Source organism: Pteropus vampyrus, unplaced genomic scaffold (genome assembly GCF_000151845.1).
Source record: "Pteropus vampyrus isolate Shadow unplaced genomic scaffold, Pvam_2.0 Scaffold77, whole genome shotgun sequence".
Taxonomy (NCBI): domain Eukaryota; kingdom Metazoa; phylum Chordata; class Mammalia; order Chiroptera; family Pteropodidae; genus Pteropus; species Pteropus vampyrus.
The window spans coordinates 5,668,413-5,678,971 of record NW_011888858.1 but is presented as its reverse complement, the minus strand read 5'-3'; the positions used below and the strand labels follow the sequence as shown (position 1 = coordinate 5,678,971).

The following is a 10,559-nucleotide window of genomic DNA, read 5'->3' as shown; positions in this document are numbered from 1 at the left end:
GATATTGAAACAACCATGCATCCCAGGAATAAATCCAACTCGATCATGGTGTATAATATTTTTAATGTATTATTGAATTCGGTTTGTTAATATTTTATTGAGGATTTTTTGCATCAATGGTCATAAGAAATATTGGTCTATAGTTTTCTTTTTTTGTAATGTCTTTGTTCTGGTTTTGCAATCAAGGTAATAGTGGCCTCATAAAAAGAGTTAGGGAGCCTTCCCTCTTGAATTTTTTGGAATTGTTTGAGAAGAATAGGTGATAATTCTTTGAATGTTTGGTAAAATTCACCTGTGAAGCCATCTAGTTCAGGACTTCTGTTTTTTGGGTGGTTTTCGATTACTGATTCTATTTCATTGGTGGTAATCAGTCGATTCAGATTTTCTATTTCTTCTTGACTCAGTTTTGGGAGATTGTATGTTTCTAGAAGTGTGTCCATTTCTTCTAGATTGTCCAATTTGTTGGCATATAATTGCTCGTAGTATTTTCTTATGATCCATTGTGTTTCTGTGGCGTCCATGGTTATTTTTCCTCTTTCATTTCTGATTTTATTTATTTGAATCCTCTGTCTTTTTTCTTTGATGAATCTGGCTAAGGGTCTGTCAATTTTGTTTTCTTTCAAAGAACCAGCTCTTGGTTTCATTAATCTTTTGTATTGTTTTTCTAGATTCTATTTCATTTATTTCCACTCATCTTTATTATTTCCTTCCTTCGATTCACTTTGGGCTTTGTTTGCTGTTCTTTTTCCAGTTCTTTTAATTGTAAAGTTAGATTGTTTGGTTGAGCTTTTTCTTTTTTCTTTTTCTTTTTTTTTTGAGGTAGGTCTATATTGCTATGAATTTCCCTCTTAGGACTGCTTTTGCTATGTCTCATAAACTTTGACTTGTTGCGTTTTCATTTTCAATTGTCTCTAGGTATTTTTTGATTTCTTCCTTGATATCATTAATAACCCATTCATTGTTTAGTAACATGTTATTTAGCCTCTTTGTGTTTATGTATTTTCCAGTTTTTTTCTTGCAGTTGATATCTAGTTTCATACCATTGTGATCAGAGAAGACAGTTGACATGATTTCAATCTTCTTAAATTTACTGAGACTTGATTTGTGTCCTAACATGGGGTCTATCCTTGAAAATATTCCATGTGCACTTGAGAAGAATATATATTTTGCTGCTTTGGAGTAAAATGGTCTGAAAATATCTATTAAATCCATCTGTTCTAGTGTGTCTTTTAGGCCCATTGTTTCCTTGTTGATTCTTTGCCTGGAAGATCTGTCCATTGGTGTCAATAGCGTGTTAAAGTCTCCTACTATGAGTGTATTACTATTGATCTCTCCTTTTATGTCAGTCAATGATTGCTTTATGTATGTAGGTGCTCCTTTGTTGGGTGCATGTATGTTTACTAGGGTTATGTCCTCTTGATTTATTGATCCCTTAATCATTATTAATACCCCTTTTTTTTTCTCTTATTATAGCTTTTGTTTTAAAGTCTTTTATCTGATATAAGTATTGCTACCCCAGCTTTTTTTTCATTTCCGTTTGTGTGAAATATCTTTTTCCATCCTTTTACTTTCAGTCTATGAGCGTCGTTTGATCCGAAGTGGATCTCTTGTAGACAGCATATGCATGGGTCTTGTTTTCTTATCCATTTGGTTACCCTATGTCTTTTGATTGGAACATTTAATCCATTTACATTTAAAGTGATTACTGATAGGTACATTGTTACTGCCATTTTATTATTCATATTTGTTATTTGTATTTTCTTTTTTTCCCTTTCTTTTTTTTTTACAGAAGACCTTTTAACATTTCTTGTAATGCTGGCTTGTTTGTGATGAATTCCTTAAGCTTTTCCTTGTCTGGGAAGCTCTTTATCTCACCTTCCATTTTAATTGAAAGCCTTGTTGGGTAGAGTATTCGTGGTTGTAGATTCTTGTTTTTCATGACTTTGAATATTTCTTGCCATTCCTTTCTGACTTGCGAAGTTTCCATTGAAATGTCAGCAGACATTCCTATGGGGGTACCCTTGTAAGTAACTAACTGCCTTTCTCTTGCTGCTTTTAAATTCTCTCTTTGTCTTTGACCTTTGGCATTTTAATTATGATGTGTCTGGTGTAGGTCTGTTTGAATTCCTCTTTGTGGGACTCTTGTGCTTCCTGAACTTGTATGTCTAATTCCTTTGCCAGGTTAGGAAAATTTTCTGATTATTTCTTCAAATAGATTCTCAATTCCTTGCTCTCTCTCTCTTCCTCCTCAGGTACTCCTATAATCTGGATATTTTTACGCTTCATGTTGTCCTAGAGGTCTCTTAAACTATCCTTGTTTTTTAAAATTCTTTTCTTTTTGTTGTTCTCATTGGGTGTATTCTGCTACCTTGTCTTCCAACTCGCTGATTCGATCTTATGCTTTGTCCAATCTACTGTTGAATTCTTCTAGTGTATTCTTCATTTCAGTTATTGTATTCTTTATTTCTGTCTGGATCTTTTTTTTATGATTTCTATGCCCCTTTTTATGCTGTTGGGGTTTTCATTATTCTCATACATTCTCCCCATACGTTCATCGAACATCCTTATAACCATTATTTTGAACTCTGTCTCTGGTAGGTTGCTTGCCTCCATTTCATTTAGCTTATTTTCTGGAGTTTTCCCCTTTTGTTTAATTTGCGGCATGTTTCTTTGTTTTCTCATTTTATTAGCCTCTCTGTGTTTGTTTCTATGTGTCAGGAATATTTCTTTTGTCTCTCAGCCTTGGTCAGATGGCCTAATGTTGAAGGTGTCCTGTGTGGCCCAGTGGTGCACTCTCCCTGATCCCTTATGCTGGGGGCTCTGGATGTGATCTTTGTGTGGGTTGTGTGTGATCTTCTGTTGCTGCCAAGCCTTTATTGTTGTTAGTAGATCAGTGGATGGGATTAATGCTCAGGCTGACTAGTTGTGGGAACTGGCTGGACCCACAGGGTAAGAGTTGTTGTGTGGGGGCAGACCCCACTGAATGGAATTTGCCCTAGCAGGCTTGTGTACTTGTTACGACCACTCTTTTGTTTGTATCACTAATGGGATTAGTCAGGAGTTGCTCTGTTGTGGTCTGGTGCCAGCCTCCAGATGCATTGGTTTTGTGGCCTCTTGAGAGGAGCTCCCCTGTAGGCCAAGATCAGCCACTGCTTTTGATTGCTCAGGGCTACCCGGTGAGAACCACAAAGCGATCCACAGATGGTTGTTGCCTATGCTGGATCTATAGGTAAGTGGAAGAGACAACACTGTAGGCAGCGGTCGGTTATCCCCCTTCACTGACCTATGGCAGTTTAGCAGAGGGACCAGTGCTCTTCAAGGCCTGACACTGCCTGTCAGTTGCCTGTAATTTTGTCTCTGAAACTGAATGAGCTGCTGGGTGATATGTGTGTTGGGAGGCACAGGGACCCTGGAAATCTCCTGGGTCTAGTGAGTAAATTTCCCCCTGCCACTGCAGTGTAAGTTTACACACCAATGCTGTCTCTATGGCTCCCTGTAGAAGTTTCCACTCATAACAAGGTCAGCTGCTGCCCATCCTGGGCCTAAATGTGCTACCCCAGGGCAGGGCAACTGCCTACCAATGTGCAGCAGGCACTTTGTGTATTGGTGGGGCAAGAGCTCAGGGAGTCAAGGGCCGTCAGGCCAGTACAGACTCCTGCAATCCCCCTCAAGAGATATTGCAGCTCGTACAGGCAGCAGTGGTCTACCCACAATTATTTTCCTCGAAATGTGCTCACTGCACTAGCCAAGATCTGTTGTCTGCGCTGACTGCATAACCCCAGAGCCAAGCGGTGCACATGAGGCTGCTTATCAATGGACTGCAGGCACTTTGTGGCTTGGGTGAAGTGGAATCTCAGGGAGACAAGGTCCATCCGGCCAATACAGCCTCAGTTTTGCTGCAACTTCTGTGCCTGGATGTTCTCGCGGCTTCGATGTGGCTTCTTTATATTATCAGACGTAGATGTTATGATCAGCTGGACTTCAGGTGATTCTCCACATTGATTATTTAACAATTTGGTTGTAATTTCAATGCAGACCTCCGCTCCTCTGGGCCACCAGTAGCCAACAGCGCTGGGGAGGCAAGAGCGGAAGGAGCCCGTGGAGCTGCTGCCGCCACCGCTGCCGCCATTGCCTCTAGCTCAATTTGAAACCCACACGCCATGAACATGGTGGCCAGAAGGGGGCGCCAGCAACCACTCTTCTGACTATCATTCCAGATTAATTTTGCCTGCACTAGAAGTCCATGTAAAAAGAACCATACATTATGTGCTTGATATCTTTTGCTCAGCATAATGTTTTTGCAATCTGTCTATGTTGTTTCATATATTCAGACAATTTTTTGATGTATGTATCATTGCAGGACACATTTGATAAGGAGAAACAGAAAGAGTCTGGTGCTCGGGATTCACAATTAGACTATGAACTGAACTCAACTCGTAATCAACTCAACCAGGTTCAAGACGAGTAAGAGGAATGCAAGTTATCTTTTTCCGAAAGGAATTGTTTATTCTTCATTTAATTTTTAAGTTTGAAAGGAGAATAATGGCTCATGTAAAATGTGGACATTTGCTTATAAGTAATATGTGTGGTGGGGAGAGGAAGGGAAGCAGGAAGAAAGAGAGAGGGAGAGAGAGAGAGAGAGAATTGAGAGTCAGTGTCTTTGATTTGAGGGACAGGATTTCTGTATTATATTATGATCCCTAAGACCCTGGTCTCCTTGGCTCCATCCCTGGAGCTCCTTCTCCATAGGCTCGTTATCAGCCCATATTTATAAACAGAGAAATATTGTTACATGAAAATCTATCAAGATGCAGAGGGAAAGGATTGAGGAGGGTGTCAGATCAGGTAAAGAGAAAAATTAAGAGAAAGAGCAAAAGCAAGATGAAGCAGGCTACATTTATCTGTCATTTGTATTCATTTGAGGGGTTGGACTGAGAGATCAGACTCTTGAAAAATGAATAATTTAAGATTTTGAAGTAATTATTAGATATAAAAATATATTTTAAAACATTTAAGTAAGGCCAGGCAGCAACAGGTATCAGATCCATGTTATGTGCAAAGCCAGGGTAATAAGCTAAAGGAATCACTGCAAAGAAAATTGCAAACTTTGGCTCGTACTTGAGGAAGGTAGACATATCTGTACTTGAGGAAGGTAGACATATCTGAAGTTGCATTCAACATACTTAACAAAAATACATCACTAAGGTGTTTCTCCTACCATAGCATTGCTCCATTGCTAACACATATGGAACAGCAAGAAGTTCTTTTTAACTAGTTAGGGCTTGTGATGGAATAGGGTGTTGCATTCTTCCTTGTTTTCCGATAAGATTTCCTTCGAAGGAAAACATCTCTACCAACTTAGTTTCGCCTGATTAGATAATACAAATTTCTTGCTCAAAACGCATCCAACAAATAAAAATTTAAGATGAAAATCACCTGTTTTCTCATCTCTGTTAATATTTTGGCATATTTTACTCCAGACGTTTTTCTTTGTGTGTGCTTCCATGCACATGCATAGTTACCTCAACATACCCCCATTCATTTTTTTAATTGGAACCATCATCAATGAGCAGTTTTATAGCTGCAGCAGTGAAAGTTTATGAATGTCATGTACAAAAAGCATAAATCTTCTAAATTTCTGTAGCTTATTTCAACTAATGTCAGATGATTTAGAGCGGGGTAAGGAAGATCCTTAAATTTGCCACTTCTTTTCTGGTTTATTATAGTTCCTTTTGTGTAAATACTTCGTTAATTCCAAGTTCAAGCTTCTATTAAGAGCTGTGTTTGCCTCTCAAGGAGTCTCACTGCCCTCCTTCCTTAGATTGGCATCTTAGTGGTAGAGAGATGCTTACATGCTCTCCCGGTGCTGGAGGAGAGGGGCTTTCGGTCTTGTACTGCTCACTGGATTCTTGCTGGCTTCAGTTACACCTGGGCATTAGTGTCTTATGCTAATGGGTGCTGAGTTATGGCTTTTCTGGTTAGGTTTCCTGGACATTTGCTGACCACTGCTTCTGATGACCAGGTCGCTCCATTTGCCTCTAGTTGAGAGGCAGGGCTTCCAGTTTTTGCTGGTTCTTGATGTGTATTAGCGCCAACAGGGAGCCAGGAGTACCTCCCTCCCTCTCTTGTCACTGTGGCTCTGTAGTTACCTAGAAGGGGCACTATGGACCAAGAAACCATGACTGCATGCATTTCTTTAAACGTGTTATTTGGAAATTATTTCAAATGGAGAAAGTTTGCAAGAATAGTACTAAGAACATCCATGTACTCTTTCATATACCTTTTGTCCTATTTGCTTTATCATTCTCGTGTGTGTTCTGTCTACATACACACATTCCTCGCCCCTCCATCCCTTTGAAAGTTGCTCACAGGAAGGAGCTTGTTGCTTTTTCCTGAATTTCTTAGTTTCATTTTGTCTTGAATCCACCCGTGGCTCATGTTTTTATTTAAGGCATCATAAATGATAGAGGCTGTTCCTCACATTCTACTGTGGCCAGCTCTCGCCTCCCTCTCTTACTCTGCTTGCCTGTCTCTAAAGCCAGGATGCTACCTGCTGTGGAATGAATGGCCCACCCAAGGAGGTTCCCATGTCTAACCTTGTGGAGACCAGTTCGGTTGTGACTCAGTTCCTAAGATGTAAATTCCAGTGCAGCACTGATAGGGACAGGTCTGCCCGGGTTCGACGAACCCTATACAAAGGAAGACCGCTTGATTTTGTGCCTAGATTCTGGTTAGGAATCTCACGTTTTGTCCTTTCCTGTAACCCAGTTATTAGAATATCCAGTTGAACTTGCCCCCTAAGCATCTCCCACATTTGTCTCTTTCTATTCTACTACCATTGCCCTGATAGCTCTTGCCTCAACCCATTGCTTTCCAACTGGCTTTCCTGTTTTCATTCTTCTTCTACTACAATCCATTTTTCACATAGCAAGAATAGATATATTTGTATTATATGAAGTCACTTCCCTGTTTAGAAGCTGTAAGTAGCCTCCTTTTAAATGTAAAAAAAAAATTCTAAACTCCTTCCCAGGCTATCACAACCCTGCATGATCCGGCCCTACCTCTAGCTTCATCCTCATCTCTTGCCAGGCTCCCCTCACCTTGTCTACTGTCTACTTCTTCACTTTGAGGCCTTTGCCTGTGTTCTTTCAGAAAAATGGAAGTCTTCTGCTGGCTCTTTGCGTGGCTGGCTCTTTGTTGTCCTTCAGGTCTCAGCTTAAATGTGACTTTCTCAGTCTATCTGTGACCACTATACATTGAAAAGTCTTTCCTTTCCCCCTCCTTTAATTCTTTTTCACAATGATCCAAAAATAGCACTTACCCCAGTTTGAAACTTTAAAACATTTCTTTGCATATTTGTGACCCACTGGACTGGAAGCCCCAAAGGGTTACTGTCTTATATTGCTATTTTGATACTGTTGTATCTCCAGCACCCAGCATCATGCCTGGCACATAATAAATTCTCAATAATTTGTTCAATGAATGAATAAATCTGTAATAAATTTAAATAAATATTAACCTGCTTAAAACAATTTTTGACACATGAATGTACCTTCCTTTCTTCTCTGTGTTTGTCATCCAAGGGCACCATATGTGCTCACACATGAAAGCTATGTCTTGAGAGGGGAAAAAAAAAAACCCACTTTATTCTTATTTATACTTTCCTTCCTTTCTTAGTCTATTTTCTTCTTTTAATTTTCTACGGCAATTTCCTTTCAGCATCTAGTAGTCCTGTTGTGAAGTTATTGCTACTATGGCTTTGTTTTAGACTTTAGACATTTTGTTCATTCATTCATTCATTCATTTTTTTTTTTAAAACAAATATCTACTTATGTGACAGGTACTGTTTTAGGTGCTGGGGATAAAAAGATAAATAAAATAAAATCTTTGCCTTCGAGTAGTTCATAGTGTGTTTGTAATGAGATTATAATTGTGAACCAAGTGTTGGAGGAGCTCAGGCAAAGGAGAAACAAACTTTGCCTGAGAGAGTCAGGGGCGGCCTGTGGAGTGGCTCTTGAAGGATGTGGAAGCCTGGTGTGAATTTAGGTAGCAGCTGTACTCTCTCAGCCTCAGGACCACTGTGATGAAAGGGCCTGGGTGTTCTGGGAAGTAGGGTTGGCAAAGTCAAGAAACTTTTGCCAACCCATGATTTCTCACTGCATTAGAACAGCTTAATTGAGAATCATTGGTCTTCATCCAGTGTTATCCATCATACTCCCATTTCCTTTTAAATTTCGATAGACTTCAAGAAATTGTATGATTTATTATGATTTGCCTACAATGAAGAGAGTCCTTACAACTAACAGTGATGGAGCTATGTGGAAAACTCGGGAAACTCATGCCTAATAAGTGGTAGAAGTCAGAGGCAGGACGACATGCAATACTTGATAGTCAAGTGTAATTGTGGAGGGCTTTTTCATTAGGCAGGCAGATAATTTTTTTTACATTTAAGAAGTCTGGGAAAATTGAAATGCAGCTCTACTGTGCAAAGTAATGAGAATAAGTGGTAGTATACGGCAGAAAAATGAAGATTTTTACAGAACAAGCCAAATTGCAGGATTTGGTGTGATTAGAGCAGACGAATTAGGATGGTGAGGAGGAAATGAATGAATTTCTTTGTCCTTTACATTTTAATATTAATAATTATTACATAGTCTTTTAGGGTTAGGGGTGGTAGCTTTGTAATTTCTTTGTGTTTGACATTGAGAAAGGATGCTAGCATGTTTTTGCATACAAGTGCACCATAATATTTGCAATATCATCTGATTGAATGCAGATGTCTTATAATTTGATTTTGTTTATGTTGAATTTATATCACATGCCAAAAGTTCCCAAGAGAACCTATGCCTTGATTTAGAAAGTGCCAATTTTTGGAAAATCTGTCTTTAGTTACTGATTTCTCTTACAGTCTGGCTGAAACTGGAAAGACTCTTGAAGAAACCAAGAACAGATCATCCATATCCCTTTTGGCTGCAGAGGAGGAAATAAATCAGCTAAGAAAGCAGTAAGGAAAAAAATGACAGGATTATTGCAGCCTGCTGATTAATCTTTGAATTTAGCTTTTTTGGTATTCCATTACAATGTGAAAGAATCTGTTCACAACCAAAGAGGAAAGGCAACAATGTTTTTATTAATGCTTTATCTATTTTTCTTCCTACAAAAACATTACCTATCTACTAGAGAAAATTTCAAAGTACAGTGTAGTATAAAGGAAACTAAAAACCCTCTCACAATTTCAGAACTAGTTACTGTTACCATTTGACCTTTCCTCCAGTCGATACATTAAAAATAGTGTTAAGACTACAACATGAGACTAACTTTACAATTTTGGACCCCATTTTTTCACTTAACATCGTTTTTCTCTATTACTAAGAAAAGAATACTACAGAACTCAGTTTGAATAGGTGTATCATGTTCCATCATTTAGGTATTTCCCTAATATTGACTGCTTACTTGGATACCAATTTTTAACACTGGAAATAACATTGTGATCATTTTTGTGGCAAATCTTACTTTGAATTTCAGATTATTCTCTAAAGATAAATTTCTAGAAGGGGAAAATAAACACCGATCCTTTAAGGTTATACCTTATTTGATTGTAATTTTGATTTTTTCCCCCCAAAAAAGAGCAAGTGGAAATTGTATTAAAATACGTATATGTAAATATATATATATCAATACCATTCTATTGCCTTCACACATGTTCCAGCCCTTCTGATTTCTTCAGAAATAGCCATAAATTTAACTTGGAGCATCATTCTATTTTCTACTTCAGTCTCCCCTCCCGTCATTTTAGTCTCTTATTCCTATTGAATATACCTTCTCAAATACATTGACCATATGACTCAGTGATTTCCAATAGCATCGATTCTGTTCTTTACTGTTCCCAGTGCAGCTTTTAATTCTGCTATTGCATTTTTAGCTCCTCACATCCATCTCAATCTTACCCCCTACCTTTTCATCTTACACCATTATCATTTTTATCACAACATGTCCTCTTCTTATGGCTTTTGCTCCTGTTTTATGATGGCCATGGCTCTTTGTATTTTTATGAGGATGCCAATTTTATTTCTAAAGATTTGTTTGTGTCTTTAATACATTATTTTCATAGGTCCACATTTCTGCCTAGTATTGTGGATGTTATTCAATTTCCACTGTAGTTTCCTCTCTTTTTTCACCTGTTCAGAGAATTGCAAAGCTAGTGAGGATAGGAGAGTATATTTTTTGCCCAGCTTCTGGTCTAGGTTTTGAATGTCATATGTTTCCAGAGTTTTGTGCTGTTAAGAGCAGTCCAATATAGAACAGCATGACTACAGGCCCACTCCGCTTTTGCTAGAGGATCTGCATGCCTATCTTTTCTTCAGGAGCCTTTTTCCATGCAAGCTGCAGACATGGAGTGGCCCCCTGGCCCTGGCAAATCGACTCCTTGCTAATTTGTGTTTGTTTCTATGTATTTCCATCAGCGTTTTCCAATGCAATAATGGCATATGAAGTAGAGTAGCCTCTGTTCTTAAGTATGTCAATTGTTGCTTATTACCTTTTTTCTCCATTCCTCTCTC

The 10,559-nt window shown here is 38.6% G+C and overlaps 1 protein-coding gene across 1 annotated transcript in view; it reads left to right on the top strand.

Moving 5' to 3' along the window:
* SPATA18 (spermatogenesis associated 18) overlaps positions 1-10,559 on the top strand; it is a 29,559-nt gene that overhangs the window by 3,861 nt on the left and 15,139 nt on the right. Inside the window, exons 3-4 of the mRNA XM_023532132.1 lie at positions 4,361-4,464; positions 8,909-9,004. Of these exons, the coding sequence (XP_023387900.1) occupies positions 4,361-4,464; positions 8,909-9,004 (200 nt within the window). The remainder of the gene's footprint in view (positions 1-4,360; positions 4,465-8,908; positions 9,005-10,559) is intronic.